At 42.8% G+C, this 26,719-nt stretch overlaps 1 protein-coding gene and 1 long non-coding RNA gene across 18 annotated transcripts in view; one reads left to right on the plus strand and one right to left on the minus strand.

The window, feature by feature from the left end:
- Window positions 1–20,568, minus strand: part of LOC145510985 (uncharacterized) — a 117,063-nt gene extending 96,495 nt beyond the window's left edge. For all 3 annotated transcript variants that reach the window (XR_014057349.1, XR_014057353.1, XR_014057350.1), the window contains exon 1: window positions 20,456–20,568. This is a non-coding gene — a long non-coding RNA (uncharacterized LOC145510985). The remainder of the gene's footprint in view (window positions 1–20,455) is intronic.
- Window positions 1–26,719, plus strand: part of PDE7A (phosphodiesterase 7A) — a 600,339-nt gene that overhangs the window by 467,267 nt on the left and 106,353 nt on the right. For 4 of the 15 annotated variants that reach the window (XR_014057317.1, XM_081503292.1, XM_081503291.1 and 1 more), the window contains exons 1-2: window positions 18,902–19,190; window positions 19,906–20,025. Coding sequence is in view for 11 of the 15 variants with exons in the window: in XM_081503292.1 (XP_081359418.1) it covers window positions 19,158–19,190; window positions 19,906–20,025 (153 nt within the window). In the remaining 4 variants the exon portion in view is untranslated. Of the gene's footprint in view, window positions 1–5,326; window positions 5,446–6,120; window positions 6,218–18,880; window positions 19,191–19,352; window positions 20,026–26,719 lie in introns of those variants that run through there. The other 11 variants (XR_014057318.1, XM_081503294.1, XM_081503293.1 and 8 more) reach the window with 5 other exon arrangements.

Raw genomic sequence — 26,719 nt, forward strand, 5'->3', positions numbered from 1 at the left:
GTTAGGAAACATAAAGGTTTTACTGCTAATTGTGGAAACATAAACATGTTAAATAAAAATAAACAGCTTATGACAAATATTCATCTAAATATAGGCGTGTGTGTGTGTGTGTGTGTGTGTGTGTGTGTGTGTGTGTGCGCTCAGTTGTGTCCCACTTTTTGCAACCCCATGGACTGTAGCCCGCCAGGCTCCTCTGTCCATGGTATTTCCCAGGCAAAGATACTGGAGTGGGTTGCCATATCCTACTCCAGGGGATCTTCCCCACTCAGGGATAGAACCCGAGCAAGTCTTTGGCATCTCCTCCATTGGCAGGCAGATTCTTTACCACTGCATCACCTGGGAAGCTCAAATATAGACATACCTCAGAGATATTGTGGGTTAGGGTTTCAGGCCACCGAAATAAAGTGAATATCACAGCAAAGCAAGTCACACAAATTTTTGGCTTCCCAGCACACATAAAAGTTATGTTTAAACTGTAATGTAGTCTATTAAGTGTGCAATAGCATTATGTCTAGAAAAATAAAGTACATACCCTAATTAGAAATACTTTATTTGGATATATTGTACAATGCAGAGAATATAGCCAATATTTTATAACAACTATAACTTTTAAAAATTGTACCTTTAAATATTGCTCACCTGTAACTTATATAATTGTTGGTGTTGTTTAGTTGCTCAGTCGTGTTCAACTCTTTTGCGACCTCATGGACTGTAGCCTGCCAGGCTCCTCTGTCCATGGGATTTCGTAGGCAAGAATACTGGAGTGGGTTGCCATTTCTTTCTCCAGGGGATCTTCCTGCCCAGAGATCAAACTCACATCTCCTGCATTGCAGGCAGATTCTTTACTGTGAGCCACTAGGGAAACCCCAACTTATATAATATTGTACATCAACTACACTTCAATATATATACTTTATTGCTGAAAAATAAAAATACGTCTATTAATATCACCATGGATCTCATTTTAAAAAATTTTACAGAGGAATTCCCTGATGATTCAATGGTTAGGACTTGGTGCTCTCACTGCCGAGGCCCTGGGTTCACTCTCTGGTCAAGGAACTGAGATCCCACAAGTTGTGCAATGTGGCCAAAAAGGAAAAAAAAAAAAACCTTGAAGAAACATGGCCACTGGGCATGGCCACTGCACAGGGTAGTAGACATTTGTTGCTCTATTTTGTTGCCCAGCATCTGAATCCTCTTATAAATATAGGTACTCTTTCATTTTATGAGTCTTTTGGAGATGCAATCTTGCCACCTCCTGTGGAAGTCAAGGAGCAAGTACCCCGTGACCTTGAACCCTGCATATAATCTGGGAATAGCCAAATGTACATGCCTACCTGAGACTTTAGACCTTGAGCAAGTAACCTAAGATGAAGAGATTGTATTGACTTGTTAGTTCAGCAGCAGTAGAGTATAGTCATAATAAAGGTGGTGGCATCCATGCCAAATGCTTCTGTCTAGCCTGCAGGTTACCCTGCCCATTTCCAGGCTCCCCTCCATTTTGTAAGTTTCCATCATATCATTCAAAAACTTGTTTTTGTTGTTCTCTTTAAAATAGTCAAATTTGTTTGAAAAGAATCATGACTGATTCAGAAGTCTGAAATCTGACATTTGCTCTCTGATATAGCAATTGTCTTGTACAGTGAAGATACTGACTGTGGGGTACAAAAACACTTCAAGAGAAGAGAATTGCACGACAAAGGTGTTGGGGTGGGAAATTCACTCATTTAATCTTTCAGTGTATATTTGCTGATTTTCCACTTTAGGTAAGACACCATTCGAGATACTGTGGATACAGTCAGTAGTGGACGACCTGAGACATTATTAATAGTTGGTTAGGGAAAGGGAAAGGGGGTGAGAAGAAAGGGTTGAAACGACAATCATATTACAGAAATGAAATTGGCAAGGCTTTGTTACCGACTGGATCTGGACAATGAGGATAGCGAAGGGTTTTGCACCCAAATGACCAGGAAGACAGTGGTGTCTTCAGCATAAGGAGAACAGAGGAAGAAAGTTGGGTGGGGAAGATGACCATTTCCGCTGTAGATTTAGTGAGTTTAAGGTTAAAAGGGGCAACTTGCTGCAATAATCTCAGAGGCAGTCAGAAATGGGGGGCTAAACTTGAGAGAACCATAGGACAGAGGACGGGAGTAGAGATTTTGGAGTCATGTTCATAGAGGTAAGAGAGAGCAAAGCAGTGGAGAAATGGCCATGGTGGAGGGATACGTGTTGTCTGAGTGTGTGAGGATACCGTGTAGACTGACAAGAGAAAAGGGTCCAGCAGAGATCTTTGCAGAACATCTGTGTTTAGGAATCCAGAGAGATCACTTATGTACATAAATAAATGTCGCCTCATGCAGAAATGGGAGTGCCTTAAGAGAAGCATGGATGGTCGTATAGGACCTTGTAAGAGAGAGATTGCTTCCAGCTGAGAAGTTCAGGAACAGCTTCGTTGAAGATGGACATTTAAACTGTATCATCTGATATGCAGGATTCGAACTTGGGAAACCTTCAAACTTCCAGCCACTGGGTAGGAAGGAATGGATGCTCAGTTCAGAGGGAATATTGTGAGCAAATACTTGGAGAAGAAAGGGCAAGGTGCTTGGGGGAAGAACAGTTTAGAATGCTAGAATGAGCACTCTGAGGATACCAATCACCCCAAAGTCCTGTGTCCTGTGAGTTTTGCAGAAGCTGGAGCGTTCTCTCCTCTCACTGTCATTTCTAGTCACTTATTTTCCGGAACAATTGGTATTTTTTTCTCTGACAGCTTTTATTCATGCCTATGCAAAACATTTTTTATTTCTACTTCTTTGAGAATTTTCATCATTGCTGCATTATAAGCCTGAAGAGTGTGATTTCATTTAAACGTGATGGAGTGAGGAGGGGCATCTTAGGTTTATTTGGCAAGTGAAACTCTCCACAGATTAAGGAAAACATTCCTTCCAACTGAGGAAGACTTTCTCAGAGGAAGTCTTTCTTCATAAGGAAGACTTTCATGAGACTGAACTTCGTCTAACGTAAAAGCTACCTGTTTCTTGTGGCTTTGCTCCAAAGGTTTTTTTTTTTTGACCTTTGGTTGTTTTTACTTTTGTTTTTGTTTTGGGAGGTTTTCTGTTTTGTTTTGGTAAAGTGCTCATTTGGTTTAAAAGTTTTATTAATATTTTCTTTGGCTTTACAGATAATTGGTTCCTTTGTCTTCCCATGTGTGTGCGTACTGCAGTCTACTTGTGCTGACTTGTGGACTGTATGTTTTATCATAATTGCCAGTAGGGACATTTTGTTGTTGTCCTTCAGCAGCTCAGTTGCATCCAACTCTTTTGCAACTGCAAGGACTATAGCCTGCCAGGCTCCTTCTGTCCAAAGGATTTCCCAGGCAAGGATACTGGAGTGGGTTCCCGTTTTCTTCTCCAGAGGATCTTCCTAACCCAGGGATCGAATCCGCATCTCCTGCATTGCAGGTGGATTCTTCACCATTGAGCCACCAGGGAAGCTGAGTAGGGACATTGCAATTGTAGTATTTTGCCTGCTGGCAAATACATTTCATTTTCTAGCGTCAATGACCATTATTTCTAATTGTATTCACTTACTCCCAAATGAACAGATGTCTCTTTAAAATTAGCTGAATTTTGAATACTGACTCCTTTTACTCTTAAGAATTGTGAAGTTTTACTAATTCTTAGATAATATGAGTTTCTAAATACTATAAGTAGAATAATTATTTTGGTTGCATTTTAAAAATTGATTTGATACTGCTAGCATACATAACATTTTGCTATACCTTATAAAAACTTAATTATATAACTTGCTTACCTAAAAAAATTAATCCTGCGATTTTTCAATAGCAGTTTCATTCCTCAACTTTAGAGCTGTTTTAGGATTTGAGCTATGAATAAGATGTTCTAAATGGATGTTAACTAGTTGATTCAGAAACTCTGGCTGTTATCTGCTCTAAAGAAGTTCGGAGGAGGAGGGATTCCCTGGTGGTCCAGTTGTTAGGAGTTTGCTGCCATGGGCCCAGATTCGATCCCTGGTCAAGGAACTAAGACCCCACAAGCTGCATGGCCTGGCCAAAAAAAAAAAAAGTTCAGGGGATGTGAAAGAATCCCATGATTGTATGATATTTAACTTGAAAAGGGGATGGCATTTTTTAGTCTTAGATGGTTATCTATAAATTCGCTCTACATAAATTTGCATAGCAACACCTCCAAAGATGCTCAAAGGCACCACCATCTTTCTTTTGGGCTTTTAATAAAGATGTTTAATCCATCTCCTTGCTTCCACTTTTCATCTAGAAACCATCATCTACAGAGCAGCCAGAGAGATCTTTAAAACATATAAATCAGAGAATGTCACCTCTCTGATTAAACAAAACAATAGAACATTCCAATGGCTTCCCGTCACACTTAGAATAATATCCAAATCCTTAACCAGGCCTACATTTATTTGGTCTCATATCCCTTTTCTGCTTCCCAATCACTGTGTTCCCTCTACATTGATTGGCCTTATTCATGTGCTAGGTGTTTATCCTGGTTCCCTCTATCAAGAAAGCTCTTCTGTACTCACTAATCCTTGCCTTGCTTACTTCCTGACTTCATTCAAGACTAAGTTCAAATGTCATCTTCTCAAAGATGCCTTTCATAAGTCTCTTTATACCACTTTCTAATACATTCCCTGTTTTATTTTTCTTCACACACCTAAAATTTGCTTGTTATGTTGTGTTATGTATTTATTTATCACTCCATTAGAGTTTTCACTTCATTCAGACAGGACCTTTCTCTATCTTATTTTATCTCTATTGACCAGAGGAGGGCTTAACACAAAGTAGTCACCCAACTACCATTTAGTGAATAAACAAATGAAAAAACTAGAACTGAAAACATTTTCAAGGACCCTTTACCCCACCCCAAGTATTATAATTTTGATAAAAGCCCTGAATATTTGTTTCCTAAGACTGCCACTCAAAGTCTCACAGACTTGGTGGCTAATGGTAAATTTTATGTTACGCTGTATACACTGGGTGGCTTAAAACAGGAGAAATTTATTCTCTCACAGTTCTGGAGACCAGAAGTCCAGAATCAAGGTGTCTGCACAGCTGGTTCCTTCTAGTGCTCTGAGGAAGAATCTGTTTCATGTCTCCATCCTAGGATGTTCCATGTCATCTACCTAGGAATTCCTGGTGACAGCCAGTGATCCTTGGCATTCCTTGACTTGTAGAGGCATCTGTCCAGTCTCTGCCTCCATCTTCACACAGCCTTCTCCCTGTACCTGTGCCTTCACGTGACTGTCTTCTTCTTCTTTTTAATATTTATATATTTGTCTGAACCAGGTCTTAGATCCAGTATATGAGATCTTCAGTTTGTGGCATGTGGGATTCAGCTCCCCAACCAGAGATGGAATCCTGGCCCCTGCACTGGGAGTGCAGAGTTTGAGCCGCTGGACCACAAGGCAAGTCCCAACACATGGCTGTTTTCTTATAAAATCACCAGTAATAATGGATTAAGGGCCCATCCTAATTCATTATGACCTCACTTTAATTTAAATTTAACTGTATCTGTAATGACCTTGGGGCTTCCTGGGTGGTGCAGTGGTAAAAATCTGCCTGCCAGTGCAGGAGACACAGGAAACACAGGTTTGATCCCAGGGTCAAGAAGATCCCTTGGAGGAGGAAATGGCAACCCATTCCAGTATTCTTGCCTGGAACATTTCTTGGACAGAGAAGCCTGGTGGGCTACAGTCCCTGGGGTCACACAGAGTCAGACACGACTGAGTACATATTGACCTCATTTCCCAATAAGATCACATTTTTAAGGTATTGGAGGTTACAATTCAATGTATTTTTTGAGGGAAGGGGGCAACGAGGAGGGAAGAGCTGGCATAATTCAACCATAATACTCTGTAACTAACTGCTTTAAGATCTTAAATATCTCATTACTTAAGATATCTCATTATTTTTAAGATGATATTGGGCCGTAAGACAAGACACTGGAATTAATAATAAATAATACCAGTGCTTTCTTTAAATCTGTTACTATTTCATATAAAAATGATAGTTAACAAGTTCTGAGATGCTTATTAGTTGAAGAAACATTTAGTAATTAATTTTCAATTCCACTTTAAAAGTTTGTGTGCCCAGTCACTCAGTCATCTCCACCTCTTTTGTGACCCCATGGACTGCAGCCTGCCAGCCTGCAGGAGGAGGCTTGCTGGGATTCTCCAGGTAAGAATACAGGAGCGGGTTGCCATTTCCTACTCCAGGAGATCTTCCCAACCCAGCGATTGAACCTGTGTCTCCTGCACTGGCAGGCAGATTCTTTACCATTTGAGTCACCTGGGAAGCCCCCAAAGAGTTTGCTGTTCTGAATAATATTCACTCCATTCAACATTTTACATTATTATTGTATGGGGTGTGAAGGAAAGGGACCTATTCTTTATAACTATTCTTCAGAGATAGCAAAAGAGAATGGTAATATTTAAAAAAACAGAAAGTTAGTCTCAGGGAGGCATACTCTTAAATATTTATATTGTAACTAGAGACTAAAATTTGTGCTTCACATTTGCCAGTGCTCCCACGTCCCTTAATTGAACAGATGGGTTTTATACTGTGCCCTTAAAAAAAACAAAAAATACAAAAATTCCCAGCTAACTTGATTAGTTTTTTTTTTTTTAACCTCAAGTGTGGACTTGAACTTAGAAGAATTGGCCTTCTGTGAAACATCTGCTCCAATTCAGGTACACAGAAGTTGAAGAACACGATTGTATTAGTTTCCTTAGGCTGCGATAAACTTTGTGATAAATTAAAACAGAAACATATTCTTTCATAGTTTTGGGGGTTTGAAGTTCAAAATCAAGATGTTGGTGAAGCCATGCTCCCTGTGAAGTCTCTGGAAGAGAATTTGTCTAATTCCTCTCTCTTAGCTTTTGGTGGTCGCTGGCAGTCCTCGATGTTTCTTGGCTTGTAGACTTAACACTCCAATCTCCATCTCTGTCTTCACATGTCTTTCTTCCCTGTATTTACCTGGGCCTCCAAATCCTCCTCTTCTTATAAGGACACCAGTTGTCGGGAATCAGGCCCACCCTAATCCTGTATGGACTTCCCTGGTGGCTCAGATGGTAAAGCATCTGCTTACAATGTGGGAGACCTGGGTTTGATCCCTGGGTCAGGAAGATCCTCTGGAGAAGGAAATGGCAAACCACTCCAGTACTCTTGCTGGAAAATCCCACTGATGGAGGAACATGGTAGGCTTCAGTCCATGGAGTCACAAAGAGTCTCTTTGTGATCTAATCCTGTATGACCTTATCTTAACTTGATTTCATATGCTGCTGCTGCTGCTGCTGCTAAGTTGCTTCATTTGTGTCCAACTCTGTGCGACCCCAAAGACGGCAGCCCACCAGGCTCCGCCTTCCCTGGGATTCTCCAGGCAAGAATACTGGAGTGGGTTGCCATTTCCTTCTCCAGTGCATAAAAGGGAAAAGTGAAAGTGAAGTCGCTCAGTCGTGTCCTACTCTTAGCAACCCCATGGACTATAGCCTACCAGGCTCCTCCATCCATGGGATTTTCCAGGCAAGAGTACTGGAGTGGGGTGCCATTGCCTTCTCCGGATTTCCTATGCAAAGACTCTATTTCCAAATAAGGTCATGCATGCTAAGTTGCTTCAGTTCAGTTCAGTTCAGTTGCTCAGTCTTGTCTGACTCTTTGCGACCCCATGGACTGCAGCATGCCAGGCTTCCCTGTCCATCACCAACTCAAACTTGTGTCCATTGAGTAGGTGATGCCATCCAACCATCTCATCCTTCGTCATTCCCTTCTCCTCCCACCTTCAATCTTTCCCAGCATCAGGGTCTTTTCCAATGAGTCAGTTCTTTGCATCAGGTGGCCAAAGTATTGGAGTTTCAGCTTCAGCATCAGTCCTTCCAATGAATATTCAGGACTGATTTCCTGTAGGATGGACTGGTTGGATCTCCTTGCAGTCCAAGGGACTCTCAAGAGTCTTCTCCAACACCACAGTTCAAAAGCATCAATTCTTCAGTGCTCAGCTTTCTTTATAGTCCAACTCTCACATCCATACAGGACTACTGGAAAAACCATAGCTTTGACTAGACAGACCTTTATTGGCAAAGTAATGTCTCTGCTTTTCAATATGCTGTCTAAGTTGGTCATAGCTTTTCTTCCAAGGAGCAAGCGTCTTTTAATTTCATGGCTGCAATCACCATCAGCAGTGATTTTGGAGCCCCAAAAGATAAAGTCTGTCACTGTTTCCACTGTTTCCCCATCTATTTGCCATGAAGTGATGGGACCAGATGCCATGATCTTAGTTTTCTGAATGTTGAGCTTTAAGCCAACTTTTTCACTCTTCTGTTTCACTTTCATCAAGAGGCTCTTTAGTTTTTCTTCACTTTCTGCCATAAGGGTGGTGTCATCTGCACATCTGAGGTTATTGATATTTCTCCCGGCAATCTTGATTCCAGCTTGTGCTTCCTCCAGCCCAGCATCTCTCATGATGTACTCTGCATATAAGTTAAATAAGCAGGGTGACAATATACAGCCTTGACGTACTCCTTTTTTGATTTGGAACCAGTCTGTTGTTCTATGTCCAGTTTTAACTATTGCTTCTTGACCTGCGTATAGATTTCTCAGGAGGCAGATCAGGTGGTCTGGTATTCAGTTAGTTGCTTCAGTTGTGTCTAACACTTTGCTACCCCATGGACTGTAGCCCGCCAGTCTCCTCTGTCCACGAGATTTCTCAGGCAAGAATACAGAGTGGGCTGCCATTTCCTTCTCCAGGGGATCTTCCCGACCCAGGGGTCAAACCTGTGTCTCTTACATCTCCTGCATTGGCTGGTGGGTTCTTTACCACTAGCGCCACCTGGGAAGCCCCAGGAAGGTCATAAGTACCAGGAATTAGGGCTTCAACATCTCTTTAGGGGAACATAGTTGAACTCACTATAATTATTTTAATTTTTAATGAGAATAATGCATAGTTTTTAGAGTTCAGTAGTTCTACTATATTATAATAAACCTAGGAGCATATTGTTCCATCTCAGTATTCTACCAATTCCTGTTCTGCTGAGGCAAGGATGTTTACTGTTTTAAATTGCTCCTTACAATATTTTAATATTTTAAATTGCTCCTTACAGGCTTTTCTGGTGGCTGAGACTATAAAGAATCTACCTGCAATGTAGGAGACCTGTGTTCTATCTCTGGGTCAGGAAGATCCCCTGGAGAAGAGAATGATTACCCACTCCAGTATTCTTGCCTGGAGAATCTAATGAACAGAGAAACCTGGCAGGTTCATGGGGTCACAAAGAGCCAGACATGACTGAGAGACTGACAAGCACTTACAATATTCAGCTCCCTGTTAATAGCTCATATCTCAATTTTAGATATTGTCTATTAATATTCTACTATGAAAGATGAAAATTTTTCTTTCTAATACCACCCAGATAAACACAATTCATCCCCTCCCATCCCTCAGTATAGTTATAACACCATATTTTTGTTAAATCAGTATTCAGGGCCTATATTATTGTGAATATGTAACTATTATTTATAGAGGAGCCATATAGTGTATGATGATTAAATCTGTATTCTCATACATTTTTTCCCCTTGGTGTTCATAATTGTATTTTTCTTTTGCTTAGTGTTCTATGTAGTATTAATAAGTTTATTCCAGAACTCTGCCAGAGCTTCTCTCATTGTGTTCAGCATCTTCAGGTCATCTCTTAGTTTCACTTTTATTTCAGCGCCCCCATACTCCTGCTACTGCTGCTGCTGCTGCTCAGTCACTTCAGTTGTGTCCAACTCTGTGTGACCCCATAGACGGCCGCCCATCAGGCTCCCCCGTTCCTGGGATTCTCCAGGCAAGAATACTGGAGTGGGTTGCCATTTCCTTCTCCAAGGCATGAAAGTGAAAAGTGAAAGTGAAGTCTCTCAGGCGTGTCTGACTCCTAGCGACCCCATGGACTGAGGCCTACCAGGCTCCTCCATCCATGAGATTTTCCAGGCAAGAGTACTGGAGTGGGTTGCCATTGCCTTCTCCAACTCCTGCTCCTACATGGCCTGGTTTCTTTCTCAGCTTTCTCTTTGGGCTTCCCTGGTGGCTCAGATGGCAAAGAATCTGCCTGCAATGTGGGGAGACCCAGGTTTGATCCCTGGGTCAGGGAGATACCCTGGAGAAGAGCTTGACTACCCACTCCAGTATTCTTGCCTGGAGAATCCCATGGACCGAGGAGCCTGGCGGGCTATAGTCCACGAGGTCACAAAGAGTCAGATGTGACTGAGCTACTGACACTTCACTTTCAACATTTTCTCTTTGTTGAGATGGCTCTTGCCATTCTGATCCATGCTCCTTTGTATCTGACCTGCTTTTATTTTCATTCCCTGGAAGATTTTAAGTTTTTATTTTTGTCCCCATTATACTGAAATGTCATGATATACCTTGGTGTAGATCTTTATCCATTCTTCTAGGCACAAATTTGGGTGCTTCCATCTGGAAATTCAGTTCAGGTCAATGTTCCTGAATTATTTATTCCCTGTAATTTTCTCAATCATTTCTTTCTGACCATTTTTATTTTGGATGCTAAATATCCTGGACTGGGACTTCCATATTAATATCTTTTCTTACATTATCTATATCTTTTTTTAAAATGGTATTTATTTTTGGCTCTGCTGGATCTTTGTTGCTGTACTCAGGCTTTCTCTAGTTGTGGTGAGTGGGGGCTACTCTCTCCAGTTGTGGTGCTGAGGGCTTGTCATTGCTGTGGCTTCTCTTGTTGTGGAGCACAGGCTCCAGGGGCACACGGGCTTTAGTAGTTTTGGTTTGTGGGCTCTAGAACCCGGGTTCATTAGTTGTGACACACAGGCTCAGTTGCCCTGTGGCATGTGGCATGTGGGATCCTCCCGGACCAGGGATCAAATCAGTGTCCCTTGCATTGCAAGGCAGATTCTTAACCACTGGACCACCAGGGAAGCCCCCATTATCTGTATCTTTAATTTTTTGTTTTACTTTTGGGAACCAGTGAGCCAGTGAAGTTGCTCAGTCGTGTCTGACTCTTTGCAACACCATGGACTGTAGCCTACCAGGCTCCTCCATCCATGGAATTTTCCAGGCAAGTATACTGGAGTGGGTTGCCATTTCCTTCTCCAGGGGATCTTCCCGACCCAAAGATCGAACCCAGGTCTCCTGGTTTACAGGCAGACGCTTTACTGTCTGAGCCACCAGGGAAGCTATCTTCAACTTTAGTTTCTAAAACATTTATTAAATATTTAATTTTTCCTATCATAGTTTTTAATATTAAAAATTATTCCAGTTTTTCTTTTACATCATATTTTTGTATATTATAAATCCTCAGCTCTCCAGTGATATTATTGGGGTTTTTTTTTTGGAAAAGGAGTCTCTTTATTGTTTCTGTTTCCTCTTGTTTGTTTTTCCTGTTTTTTCATTTTTCATTTCATTGTCTCTCATTTTATGGGATTTATTTAAATTCTGATTGTGCTTGACTGTTCTTTCATATTTAAGAATGAGACACTGATATGCTATTTCTAACTCTACGCACACAGGAAGGACTTATCTTAGATTTATGTGCTGACCTACTTATTTTTTTAAATATAAATTTATTTATTTTAATTGGAGGCTAATTACTTTACAATATTGTAGTGGTTTTGCCATACATTGACATGAATCCACCACGGGTGTACATGTGTTCCCCATCCTGAACCCCCCTCCCACCTCCCTCCCCATCCCATCCCTCTGGGCCATCCCAGAGCACCAGCCCTGAGCACCCTGTCTCATGCATGACCTACCTATTTGAGTGGAAGACTCCAAACTGATAGAAACTGTAAAACTTTTGCCTTCGAAAGGTTCACTTTTCTTTTTCTTTAAAAAAAATATTTATTTGTTTGTTTATTTATTTATTTATTTTGGCTGCAGTGGATCTTAGTTGCAGCACTTGGGATTTTTAGCTGTGGCATGTGAACTCTTAGTTGCAGCATGTGGAATCTAGTTCCCTGACCAGGAGTCAAACCCAGGCCCCCTGCATTGGGAACACATATTCTGAACCACTAGACCACTAGGGAAGTCCCAGATAGGTCCAATTTTCTAAAAGAGGAATCTCCCAACCCCTTGCCTCAAGGATATAAACTTAGCTGTCAACAGGTAGGCAGAGTCTCATTTATCCCACCACTTTTCATATATCACTCTAACCCCACTCTCAGCTCTGCCTGTGAACCCAAGTCCAGAGACTGTTTGATTCAATTTATCTACAAAGGCTGAGATAGTTGGCTGTTATTGTTATTGTATGTAGATCATGATATACAGATCATGCTGATGGTTTATAACTACACTTTCCACTTTCTATAGGATTTTTTTAGAAAAATTTGGATCATAGATTTTATTTTTGTTTACTTATTGGCTGCACATGGGCTTTCTCTAGCTACAGCTAGTGAGGGCTACTCTCTAGTTGCAGTGCACGGGCTTTTCATTGCAGTGACTTCTCTTGTTGCAGAGCATGGGCTCCAGGGCTCACAGGCTTCAGTAGCTGCAGTGTGTGGGCTTAGTTGCCCCTTGACATATGACTTAATTTTTATTTTTTTAAATTATAAAAGTATGATAACACATTTACAGGAGACTTACAAAATACAGAACAAGCTTGCATATAGTTCCACTATGTATTACAATTATTTTTAAGTAGATAAATTAAGATTTTTAGTTGGAGTCTCAATATCAAGCTCTCAAAAATTAATAGAATGAATATACAGAGAAACAGAAGGATATAGTAGACCTGAAAAGCACTGTGAACCAAATCGACATAATTAAGATTTATACAATTTTCACACAACAGTAGGATATAAATTCTGTTCAAGTTCCCACAGACTGTAAACTAGGAGACACTGGAACATATCCAGGGACATAAAACAAGGAAGGCGCACATAAATATAAGCTTGTGGGCTGATGGCCATCAGTCCTGTTACTACTATTAATACTTTGCCTCCTGCTTCTCAACTTTCATATAAGGCATCATGGGGGGCCCCCTATCTCCTCCTGAGTGATAGAAGAAAAATATTTTACTTGGGACTGACTTACAAGTAGTTCTGTATTCTATGGTGCAGAAACATGTATAGCTACAGCACTGTGATCACTCTTTGGGGGTGGTCCTGAAGATGGTGAAGAGAAATACTCCCAGTGAGAGAACTTGGAGCAGTGTACCTGGTTGTTCATTTTTTTTTTCCCCCTGAAGAGAGAGAGCTAGATATACAGATCATGCTGATGGGCAGTGTCTGACCAATAGGCTGTATGGTCTGAAACTTAGGAATATAATTAGACAATTGATTACAAGGAGGCCTGGGAAAAGGGGGTATGCATATGTGGATGGACTGGATGAGCAGGGTGTGAATACATTTGTGTCTCATGGGCTTCCAAAGAGGAATTTCATCAGAGGATAAGCATAATAATCAGGTGGATGAGATGGTACATTCTGTGTATGTCAGTCAGCTTTTTCCTTCATCCAACCCTGTTCCTGCCCAACAGACTCATGAACAACGTGACCCTGGTGGCAGGATGAGGGTTTGATGTGGGTTTAGCAGGATCGATTCCTACTCGACAAGGCCAATCTGGCTACAGCAACTGCTAAGTGCTCCAGTTGCCAACAGCAGAGTGTAAGACTAAGCTTTCATTTCCTGGAGGTATCACTTAGCCATCAAGTACATTGCACTGAGCCACTTCCATTATGGACGAAGCAGTCTTTTTTTTTTTTTTTCTCTCCCTGAATAGATACTTATTCTGGAAATGAATTTCCTCCCCGGATGGCAATGCTTCTATCAAAACTACCACATATGGACTTAACACTATTATGCTATTCCACACTATTACTTCTAACCAAGAAACTCATTTTACAGCAAATAAAGCAATGGGTTCATGCTCATAGAATTTACTGGTCTTAATATGTTGCCTATTACCCTGATGTAGCTGACTTAATAGGATGATCAAATGGCCTTTCTCTTTATTGTGATAAAAGTTTACAATTTTAACCATTTTAAAATGTACAATGCAGTGGCATTAAGTACAGTTACAATGCTGTGCAACTGTCACCACTATCTAGCTCCGGAACTTTTTCATTACCCCAAAAGGAAACACTATACCCATTAGTCAGTCTCCCCATTCTTCCCTCTCTCCAGCCCCTGGCAAGTACTAATTAGCTTTCTGTCTCCATGGTTTGCCTGTTCTGGATATCTCACATAAATGAAGTCATACAATATTTAGCATTTCGTATCTGGCTTCCTTCACTTAGCATGTTTTAAGGTTCATTTGAATGGCCTCTCGGAGACTCAATAATGGTTCCGACTGGAGGCAGCACTTCCTGTGGCTAGGATAATATTCTCCAGGTCTTGGCATATGTTCTAAATCAAAATGTATATCCATGGTCCAGGAATCAGGGAGTGGGACTGGGAGTGGGAAGTTACTTTTAAGAAGTTATTTTTAGCCCTAGTGCAAAATTTTGCTTTCCATTCCCACAACTTTGGGCTCTCCTGGTCCAGAGGTCTTCATTCTCAAGGAAGACTGTTTGCATCAGGGTACACAGCAAGAGTTCAATTAAACTGGAAGTTGAGACTGCCCCTTGGCCATTTGGGGATCCTGGTGCTAATTAACCAACAGGCAAAGAAACCTCATACTACTTCCTGGGGTGACTGACCCTGACTACTAAGCAGATTTTGAGTTGTTGCTACACAATGGGAGAAAGGAGGAATATGGCTGGAATGCAGGAGACTCTTTGGGGTGTCTCTTAGTATCTAGTACTCCATGCTCTGTGTTATGGCAATGGAAAACTACAACCCAAGAATACTTTTAGATATAGTCAGAACTTCTGCTGGCCAGATCCTTTAGGAATGAAGGTTTGGGTCACCCCAAATAAGGCCAGGAATCATTTTCAGCTGAGATTCTTGCTGAAGGCAAAGGGGATATGAGACAGGTAATGGGAGAAAATAGTTAAACATAGTAATTAATGATCATGTTGTCAGATACAAGGACTTGAATAGTTCCAAGCATTTTTCCTAATCTTGATATGAATTTGTGTATTTATTAACCAATTATTTTCTTGTACTCTTCTCTCATTCCCTTCAGTTTCTCAGTCATGTCTGACTCTTTGTGACCCCTTGGACCGCAGCCAGGCCTCCCTGTCCATCACCAACTCCTGGAGTTCACCCAAACTCGTGTCCATTGAGTCGGTGATGCCATCCAACCACCTCATCCTCTGTCGTCCCCTTCTCTTCCTGCCTTCAATCTTTTTCAGCATCAGGGTCTGTTCAAATGAGTCAGCTCTTCGCATCAGGTGGCTGAAATATTGGTTTCAGCTTCAACATCAGTCCTTCCAATGAACACCCAGGGCTGATCTCCTTTAGGATGGACTGGTTGGATCTCCTTGCAGTCCAAGGGACTCTCAAGAGTCTTCTCCAACACCACAGTTCAAAAGCATCAATTCTTTGATGCTTAGCTTTCTCTCTAGTCCAACTCTCACATCCATACATGACTACTGGAAAAACCAAAGCCTTGACTAGACAGACCTTTGTTGGCAAAGTAATGTCTCTGCTTTTTAATATGCTCTCTAGGTTGGTCATAACTTTCCTTCCAAGGAGTAAGCATCTTTTTATTTCATGGCTGCAGTCACCATCTGCAGTGATTTTGGAGCCCAAGAAAATAAAGTCAGCCAGTTTCCCCATCTATTTGCCATGAAGTGATGGGACCGGATGCCATGATCTTAGTTTTCTGAATGTTGAGTTTTAAGTGAACCTTTTCACTCTCCTCTTTCACTTTCATCAACAGGCTTTTTAGTTCTTCTTCACTTTCTGCCATAAGGGTGGTGTCATCTGCATATCTGAGGTTATTGATATTTCTCCTGGCAATCTTGATTCCAGCTTGTGCTTCCTCCAGCCCAGCGTTTCTCATGATGTACTCTGCATATAAGTTAAATAAGCAGGGTGACAATATACAGCTCTGATGCACTCCTTTTCCTATTTGGAACCAGTCTGTTGTTCCATGTCCAGTTCTAACTGTTGCTTCCCGACCTGCATACAGATTTCTCAAGAGGCAGGTCAGGTGGTCTGGTATTCCCATCTCTTTCAGAATTTTCCACAGTTTATTGTAATCCACACAGTCAAAGGCTTTGGCATAGTCAACAAAGCAGAAATAGATGTTTTTCTGGAAATCTCTTGCTTTTTCGATGATCCAGCGGATGTTGGCAATTTGATGTCTGGTTCCTCTGCCTTTTCTAAAACCAGCTTGAATATCTGGAAGTTCATGTTTCATGTATTGCTGAAGCCTGGGTTGGAGAATTTTGAGCATTACTTTACTAGTGTGTGAGATGAGTGCCTTACAATGTGTTAATAGTAGGCAAACTTGTATCTTAGTATATAAGTTACAGAATAGCCAAGGTATACAGTAATTTGTCAAGAAGAGGGATTAACATCACTCTAAGGTTCTGTCCTCTTTGAAGGAAGTAGGGAGCTGTTTTGGGTTATATGAAAGTTACATTATATGGACAGAGGCAAGATTTTGCTATCATTTTTATTTGAAAATTAAATATGATTAAAAGCGCATGTATGGATGTTAAGTTGGCAAGTATTTGGAGTGGAGTGGTTTTGTACTCACGAATTAGCTAAGCTGGAACTGGATTTCCCAGAATTCTCTTCCTTTTATAGTTTTGGTTATGGTTGGCCACAGTAGAAATTTGCAAGAGAATTACAAAGTGGAAGTGAAGCAGCAGCCATTACACTTGAAAGATCCGTGCAGGGTCCCACTGTGCAGACACCACTGTGATCTGGCACATGACCTGCTAACTCTTATCCCTGGCAGCAGAGCCTGCAGCTCCTCTGGCTTCTCTGCCTCCTGGACCATACACAGGTGTGGCCAATCAATCACTCTATCTCTCCCTCCCCTATTGGTTCTGCTTTTCTGAAGAATACACTCTCCAATAGTCAAGAACACTGAAAACAGCTTAAGTTCTGGTCTCGAAAAAGCACATGGTGTGGTGGCAATGCATGGCTCTGAAATCATACAGAACAGACTTCAGTGGCACAAATGATTTATGGTCTCAAACCTGATTCCCCATATATAGAATTGGGATCACGTTTTTACTTATGTGGCTGTTGCATAGGGTTAAGTTCAACATTGTATGTAGACTACCTATCATGGTTCGCAGTGGGTGCATAGTAAATGTCAGCTCCCCTCTCTGAAGGGAGATCTGAGTCTTCTCAAATGACTTAATCAAACTTGAGTCTCTTAGATGTTACTAAATATGACAGTTATTTCAGCATATACTGTCTGATATCACACCGATACTGCCTTCTGGGTGTTTAGATGAACAAAGAATTCAGATGTTACTGGAGGTAAGTTCTGCCATTTATCTGTGGAAGATCTTAGGCAAGTTATGTTTCCCTGAGCCTTCTTTCAATTTAGAAACTATTGCCTCATGGGGTTTTCATCAGAAGTAAGCAAGCGAGTACTCAGCTTAATCACAAACATACAGAGGGTGCTCAGTACATCTGTGAGATGTTGTGGGAGTAATTAGGGTTTCAAAGATGACTTGGGTTAGTCGTTGTGAAACAAGCTGGGACCTGGGACCCTTTGCTGCAGTGCTTACACCTGAACAGAGGGCTCCTTCAGCAATAAATACAAAGAAACAATAAGGGGCTAAAAATAACTACCCGCATGCATGCACAGCTGGGGCAAATTATGAACAATAAGTTACAAAAAGACCAAAAACCCAACTGCCACTTCTGAGATGTGGGGAGCAAAAGCAGGGTACTGTGCATTATTTCTGCACACAACATCATCAAAGGGGTGGGTAGACTACCTAGGCCACATCTCCAGCATGACCTCAGGACCTCTTACCCTCACTCCATTTAAGGGACAGGCTCATGCCCCTCCCCCTTCTCACCCAGGGAGCTAGCAAGGGGATCTGTTGCTAGTTTTCACTCCCTCCTGCAGTATCATGAGGTCCAATAAAGCCTTACTTGAACTTTCCATCTGGCTCCTATCCATGAGTCCAAGGACGTCGGCTGGTAAAAGTTGCGCTAAAGGGAAGCGTCCACTTAGTGAAGACAAAAAAAATCCATGAAACCACAGTGGAAGTGATGTCTTTCTAGTAGTAGAAATCAGACAAGTTGAAAAATACCCGCAAAGACGTAAAAAGTTTTAAGTGATACACAAGAAACAGATGCCGAAGAAAAATGATAAAACGTTTTGCAGACTTGTGTTGATTTATGGAATCATGAGCATAAGATATCTGATCTCATCCGAACGGGCTATGCAGTACGTTCAAAGACCTGCCACCTTGCCAGTGGCTGGTCATAGCACGTAAGTGGAAGGGTGGGTCCCCTGAGAGCAGAGCCCAAGCAATTTTGCCAACCAGGGAGAGCTGGTTTAGGCTGATGTCCCAGAGGTTGGAATGCACTTGAAACAAAGGGTTGCAGCTGAAAAGCTTTCATGGTTTGGGGAGAAACGTGACAAAATAAACCTGCAGTCTACAACTCAGGTCAAGAGTTTTTTCCCTCCTGCCTTCTAAAAATCGAAGCCAAAAAACAAAAACACGTTTGGTAAAAGGGCGTGCAGTCTCTTTTCCCCCTTTGTCTTCTCATTTTCATTCTTCTCTTCTCATTTTTTCCAGTGCATACTCTCACTTCTTCTTTCTCAGCCTCGGGTGTTTTCCCTCCAACCCCTCGCCCCCTCGCCCCCTCCTCATGCCCGCTTTACGGGGCTCTGCTCTCCGCCCCTCCACCCGGGACGGCCCCGGGGCCCGCACCTGCCAGGGGAGCGCTCGACCCCGACCCTCTCGGGGTGCTGCCAGTGACGTAGAGGGGAGTCGAGTGCCCGCGCGGCCCGCCGACGTCACTGCCGCAGCGGTCCCCAACGAAGCCCAAGGATGGGAATTCAAGGAGGGAAACACGGCGGTGACCCCGCGGTCAGGGCTGAGCGCTGGGAGTGGGCCGCGCGTGCTTGGGGTTTCCGAAGCGAAAAGGCCGGGATCGCGCCTCTCGCGTAGGCGGAGCCCACCCCACACCCTCAAGCGCGCCCCAACGCCAGAGTTTAGCGATAAGGGGGAATGTCCCCACACGGTGGGCCCTCGTGCGCACGCGCCTTGGCCGGGGCGAGAGCTGCTGCAGGACGAGGATGGGTCGGGGAGGAGGGCAGTGGGAGGGGACGGTGAGTGAGGCCCCAGGTGCGGCCCCCGGGGAGGGCGGCTCAACCCCACCACCGCTAGCCCGGCTCCCTGGGCGCTGCGGCGGCGCGGGGCCTGCGGCGCGGCGTCGTGACGTCACGGTGGCGGCGGCCGTGGTTGGCGCAGGGTCCGCGGCTGCAAAGTGTGAATTACGCCGGGCTCGCGCCGGCGGCGGAGTGAAGTCAGGCTCCGCGGGAGGGGAGGGGAGGGGGCAGGACCGCGGCCGGAGCTGGTGCCTGCATCCGAGCCCCGCGCGCGCTGGGTCTCGCTGCTGGCTCCAGCTGTGTGTTCTTGCACCGCTTTGCTCTGTTTTTGCTCCGCTCCTGCTCCGCTGCCCGCCCACCCCCCGCCCCGGACCCTCTCCTCTGGGCCGAACAGCCTGGGGACGCCGGGGTTCCCCCTCCGACTTGGCGGGTGCTGCCCTCGCTTGCACCCCGGGGGCCGGGCGCGCGCTGGTCTTCGTTAACTGTCGCCGCGGCCGCCGCAGCGCCTTCCCGCCGGCGGCCCCGGCGGAGTGTTGGGGTGGGGGAGGCGTGAGCGCGGCTTCCCGGCCCGGGGTCGGCGCTCGCCTGCCCTGCCCCCGCCTCGGCCCGGCGCCCCCGAGCCGCGGCCCCTTCCCAGCGCAGGGGCCGGCGGCCGCGGCAGGGCGGGCGCCGCGCGGGGGCAGGGCGGGCGTATTCAATGGAAGTATGTTACCAGCTGCCGGTGCTGCCTCTGGACAGGCCGGTCCCCCAGCACGTCCTCAGCCGCCGAGGAGCCATCAGCTTCAGCTCCAGCTCCGCGCTCTTCGGCTGCCCCAATCCCCGGCAGCTCTCCCAGGTAAACGCCGCCGCCGGGGGCCCCACACTTGGGGGCTGCTCTTTTGTTTCCCTCCTCCTACCTGGCTTCACCTCTGCGACCCCTACTCCCCAGTCCTCGCCGTTCACCACCCCCCCCTCCCCGACCAGTACTGCCCGTTGTTTGGGGATGTCTAGGCTGACCCCCCTCGATTCGAGAGGCTTTTCTTTGATCCTCGGGACTCAAGCCCCACCCTACCGCTCACCCCAGCCTGCTCGAGGCTAGACCCGGGTGGGCTCTGAGAGCCCCTTCGTACCCTCCCCAGGCGCGCCCCCCTCTGTGCTCAGCGGCTTAAGGGTCTGGAATAACTTAAGTCGTCTTCCTTTGCTCGACGTCTCAGTCTGGAAGTTGGGCCTCTCTCTTCCTTACTTGTGGTCCTGGACACACCTGGCCACCCCTCACCCCTACACACCTGTGCTGGGTTTGCGCCTCCCGCGCGCCCCGCGGTGCTGGGATGGTCCTGCAGTTCTCCGAACAATAGGCCGATTTTCGGTTGCTAGTCTCCTTGCTTGCTTGTTCGATTCTGTGGATGGACCCTAAGTGAGGTCAGAGAAACAAGTCTTCAGAATGCCTCCTCAAAGCTTCGGTTTCCGGAAAGTTGATAGCCAGGAATCAGTTTTGTTTTTAATTTGATAAGGAGATTTTTAAGAGAAAAACTACTGATGGAGCATTCACAGGAAGACTTTGTTTTGAATGGTCCAATACCAGTTGCTCCTGAGAATTTCGGTTTTTTGTTTTTTTCCCCCTAGTGATGCTGTTGGCCCAGGTTCTTATTTCTGGCTGATTTTGATTGCCAGATTTAAAATAGGGAGGACAAAAGAATTTTGTTTACATTTGAACTGAGAGCCCTCCATTTCTGCTGCCAGAACGTTACATGTTCATGATCACATTTTAAGTCACATATGTTTGTTTTTCCTGTTGACTAGCATTAGCTTCTTTTATGGGAGCATATCTTTTTCCCCTCTCCAGTTATATTGTAAATAACTTGAGCCCGGTCTGTATTTCTTTCTGTTCTTTACTGGTACAGTGGATAGCACCCAATAGAGGTTTCTTAGAGTAGGTGTGTCCGGTAAATATTTGTCATTTGCTGCTTTGCCTAAATAGTTTGGAGAGAGAGCAGAAGCCTATATTGGGGTTTCTCTCAGTTGTTTTAATTTAAAATCAGGCCTCTTTCACAGGACAAAGTGGTATGCTAATGAGGTCAGAGCCAACTTGTAAAGATTACTGTAAGTGACATTTTAAAATAATGTTATGTAGTTATTTTGGAAGTTAGGTCCATGATCTGCCCTTACAGTACTGCTTAAAGCATTTTCAGGTTCCAAATTTAAAATTGAAAAGATACTAATGGATTAAAAAGGTTTTTAATGGTAGTAACTTTTTTTCCTTTCTTTCTCATATCAGCAGCGCGTGACTAATACTCATTTCCGGTTCAGTCTAAATGTTGTAATGAAGCAGTCAGTTATCACTTGTAAAATTATAAAAGGTGAATAAGGTTAGTTGTGCTCCCCAAGGAGAAAATGAATGAGATTGGAGATTCCAAGGGAATTAATACAAGTAAGGCTGATGCCAGGGGTTTTACCTTATGCCTTAATTAATCATCAGAGACCAATTTTAAGCCCCATTTCTTCTTAACTCATTTCCTAGCCTTAGATATAAATGGGTAATGGAATTTTAAAATTAGCTGTGGCAGATAAAGCAAATATTGGATAGTCATACTGTAACGCCATGCCATGCTTAGTCGCTCACTCGTCTCCAACTCTTTGACACCCTTTGGACTGTAGTCCGCCAGGCTCCTCTGTTCATAGGATTCTCCAGGCAACAGTATTGGAGTTGGTTGCCATTTTCCTTCTCCGGGGGATCTTCCCGACCCAGGATCCAACCTGTGTCTCTTGCATTGCACGCAGATTGTTTTACCTTCTGAATCATCCGGGAAGATGACTACACTTACTTGTAAAACTTAAAAAAAAAAAAAAATTGTTTGTACCCCAAAGTGACGTGTATAGAAACTTCTGGTTTTCCTGAATTTTCAACTTAGTGATGCTCAACATTAAAATGACATTAAACTTACCATGGTGCTGAGTGGGGATGTTTATCATTTTCAAATTTTTTAATAATCATTTAATACTAAAACATACATCATAGTGATTTGTTTTGGGCCAATAGGAATTTGTAATAGTCTGAAAAAGAGACAAATCTTGGAATCTTATTCAGAGCTCCTAAAGTAAATATTTGGTTAAATCAAAAGCTTTGTTTACCCTTGAATCTTGAGTTTCTAAGTCTAGAGCTACAGGAATTATGAAAAGTTTAGGTGGTTTTGTAGTTTCAGTGAAAAGACTTCAGGAAACCTGTTTTTGTTTTTTTCCTCCTTAGGTACTAAGTAGAGGTCATTTATTTTAGAGTACTTCTCTTTTAAAATATGTTTACAACTAGCAATCTTTTCATTTTTCAATTTTTATTTTAATATTGGAGCCCAGTTCATTGCACTGACTTAGTAAATACTGGTTGAATGAGTGAATGGCTGATGAAGTTATCACTGACTGAGCCTCAGTTGAAAATAGGAAATCAACATAAAAACTTTCATCCAGATCTAGCAGTAACTTATTTATCCAAAACTTGCTTTGGAGTTTGTAACTGTAGACTTTTTTAACAGATTCAGGAAATCAGAAGACTCTGAGCAGCCAAAGGAGATTTGGAGATCCTCTGAGTTCTGACAAACTCCTTTTCCAATTAACGGTACATTTGCAGGGGGGTTGGGGGCTTCTGGAGTAGGTTTACACTGAGAGCAGCAAAAGTTGGCAACTGACGCACCAGAAGCTCAGGACTGCAAGAAACACTCTTCAAAACCAGCAGCTTTTAAAAAGTTTGGCATCTTGAGTGTCTACAGCACAATCGTGTTTTTGACATTAGTCAAAATAGTATTTAATACAATCTGTTTTTAAAAGTTGAAAGATTTAAAATTTGTTTGTTTAAAACGAACAAAACCTCTGGTTTGCGTTGGTGCTTAAATGGGCAAGCATGAGTTATCTGGGAGATTCATTTATGTGGAGCACCAGCTCTCCCAAGGATGCCAAGTAAATGAAGCATTAACTTTTTGTTTTAAAACAGGTCATGTACTACTTTCTCGAATGGTTGATAATGAGAGATTTTTGAATTATTTGAAAAATAAGGATAATAGATGATTTTTTTGTGTGTGGCCATTTTGGGGATATGTATTGTTGTTGGCTGAGTTTAAACATTTCTCTCACAGAATACCTTTGTTATTTGGAAAACAAAAATGTGAGAACAGAAATTATCTTGTTTACCACTGTGGCCACAGTGCTTTTTGTAGGTAGGTGCTTATTAAGCATGGAAGTTGAGTTAGTATATTGGTAGCATGCCAGAACACCACACATGGGATTATTTCAGTCAGATTTTCTATGCACTGGAAACAAATCTTATTTGGGTGGGAAATCTGAGGTTTAATTTTTTTAAATGATCATAAATCTATGGTATGTATTATTATTGAACAAAATTTGGGGATCTAATGTGCAAACATATGCATTTAGTACTGTAATAAGCTAAATTTGATTGCTAATTTAGCATCTGTCTTTTTTATAGACTTAATTTTTTTAGAGCAGTTCTATGTTCACGGCACAATTGAGTAGAATATGGAGAGATTTCCCATGTACCCCTCCCCTATTATCAATATCTCCCACCTGTGGGATATTTTAACATTTGTTACAGTTGTAACATTTGTTACAATTGCTGAACCTACCTCTGCACATCATTATCACCCAGAGGTGCATCCTTTGCCATAGGGTTCATTGTTGGTATCTTTTTTTTTTTTTAATCCAGAAACTATTCCACAAATATTTACTGAACACCTGTGAATGTGTTAGGTACGGAGAAAATGCAAAGAATTAGTTAAAAAAAAAAAAAATCATTTGTGAGCCTGCCAACCTAACCAAGTTTTTCTTTTTGAAGCGTTGCCGTCCTTATCTATAAACATTTGTAGCTTGTAGTCATGGTGTACATATCTGTCATCCTTAGCAGTGTTCTTAGTATAGGAAAGAGTATCAAAGTCCTGTGTGTGCCAGAACAGTTCAGAGCCCCTTGGAAAACAGTTGATTCCTCCTTGAAGAAGCTTACAGGATTTTGGTGAGGAAAATGGTATGGTTATATGTGGTATACCTGTTGTAGTGGCATTACCAAGGTGTCATGAGACTACAAGAAGGTAAGCCTCACTTGGTAGTGTAAGCCTTAGGCTAAGGTTAAGATGTTTCTAGGTAAATGGGTGCATGTAAGGGAGGAGGAGAGACATGACACAGGCAGCTAAGTAGATTAATAGACTATCAGAAGAAGTTTTTGTGATGATGGAAATGTTCTCTGTAGTACCTAATAGTCACCAGTCATATATATCAGAGCTTCCCAGGTGGGGCTAATGGTAAAGAATCCACCTGCCAATGCAGGAGATGTGGGTTTCATCCCTGTGTCAGGAATATCCCCTGGAGAAGGAAATGGCAACCCATTCCAGTATTCTTGCCTGGAAAATGGCATGGACAGAGGAGCCTGGTGGGCTACAGTCCATGGGATCACCAAGAGTTGGACATGACTGAGCAACTGAGCACACACACACAGCCATGTTTATGGCTAGATGAGCACTTGAAATGTGGCTAGTTTTGACTGTGGGGTTGAATTTTCAGTTGAGTGTTGTTCAGATAGCTGCATATGACTAGTGGCTCAGGTATTGGCATACATGGTGTGTAGTTGTAGTTAATGGTGGTTAGTGATGTGATGTTGATCTGTCAATGCTCATTCTCTGGATGCTGAATGTAAGAGCTTTCGGGCTGTAGCTGTTATCTGCAAAACTTCATTTAAGTTTGCAAAACTTCATGCAAGTTTGATCAAGTCTTTAGAGTGAAATCATTTGATTGGATCAGGAGGTAAGAAAGCTTTTTGACTTTCTCGAATCTTCACTTTTATGGTTCAAAGATGAATGAGCATATCTCTTTCCAGTTGTATAATATGCAATCATGATACTATATGTTAAACATTTTAAATATTTTATAAACACTTATGTAAATGCTTTACGCTTCAGTAGATGTGCTGTGGTGCACTAAGTTTGTTTTCACTTGCAGTAAGCAAGAGTACACTTTCTGATATGTTTTTGTACATTTGCATTTCCTCTTTTCTGACATTTCCTTTGCTTCAGTTCAGTTCAGTCACTCAGTCATGTCCGACTCTTTGTGACCCCATAGACTGCAACACGCCAGGCTTCCCTGTCGATTACCAACTCCCAGAGCTTGCTCAAACTCATGTCCATCGAGTCGGTGATGCCATCCAACCATCTCATCCTTCATCGTCCCCTTCTCCTCCCGCCTTCAATCTTTCCCAGCATTAGGGTCTTTTCTAAAGAGTCAGTTTTTCGAATCAGGTGGCCAAAATATTGGAGCTTCAGCATCAGTCCTTCCAGTGCATGTACAGGACTGATTTCCTTTAGGATGGATTGGTTGATCTTGCAGTCCAAGGGACTCTCAAGAGTCTTCTCCAACACCACAGTTCAAAAGCATCAATTCTTCTGGGCTCAGCTTTCTTTATAGTCCAACTCTTACACCCATACATGACTATTGGAAAAACCATAGCTTTGACTAGATGGACCTTTGTTGGCATAGTAATGTCTCTGCTTTTTAATATGCTGTCTAGGTTGATCATAGCTTTTCTTCCAAGGAGCAGGTGTCTTTTAATTTCATGGCTGCAATCACCATCTGCAGTGATTTTGGAGCCCAAAACAATAAAGTCTCTCCTTTGCATATTCTGTGCTTATTTATGGCTGCTCTTATCTACCTAATAGTTGGTAAAGGTGCACTGTTTCAAATGTTAGCATAGCTGCAAGGCTCTTCACAAGCCTGTGTTCAGAAGCCAGTGGGGAGGATGGTGGAGGGGGAAGGGAGGGTCGTGTTAGCCAGTGGTGAACCAAAGAGTGATTCTGTTTCTGAGACCTTCTTCCCTGCCCACTGCCAAGACTCTCCTTTGGTAGGGACCTTGGTTTCATTGTTCTGTTTGCAGAAAGGATTCATAATTTGATTTAAATTCAGTACTCCCATGTTTTGGCTTTTACTTCAAAACAAACATATGTGTATATATATATATATTTATACTACAAATACATACTCACACATAATATTAATGTAAATTTATAGTATATTTGTAGTTTTGATTGAGGATTAGGGTGTTGAAATTGCTGGTTTATATGTTGTCAGGAGCATGTGTTGTCTGTGGGATGTGAACTGAGAGGTTTTAGACCTTTGTCCAGATTTTGTGGCTTTGTTGCATTCCCTAGAGTTCTGTCAGTTGTATATACTGTCTACTCAAAAATTCTTTTTTAAACATGGAAGCCCTGCTAGAGGTAAAATATTAAGCCCTTTACAGGAGTTAGGAAGATTAGGGGGCTCACTTTAGGTGGAAACAGGGAGGGGTGTGTACCATCCATTCTTTCTGAAGTAGTTTGATAAGACTTCTGCTAACACTTCCTTCCCTCCTCCCTCCATCCTTCCCTTCATTCTTTTCTAAAAGGGTTAGAGCAGTTTTAGAGAATTGAGTTCTTTTCTGAGGATGGATACAGAGACAAGCTCGGAAGAGGAGAACTGAAGAAAGGGAAATAGACAAAGTTTAGCTTGACTCAAATTTTGTCTAGGAT

This window comes from Giraffa tippelskirchi, chromosome 6, assembly GCF_054371585.1.
Source record: "Giraffa tippelskirchi isolate mGirTip1 chromosome 6, T2T-mGirTip1v1.2.pri, whole genome shotgun sequence".
Taxonomy (NCBI): Eukaryota; Metazoa; Chordata; class Mammalia; order Artiodactyla; family Giraffidae; genus Giraffa; species Giraffa tippelskirchi.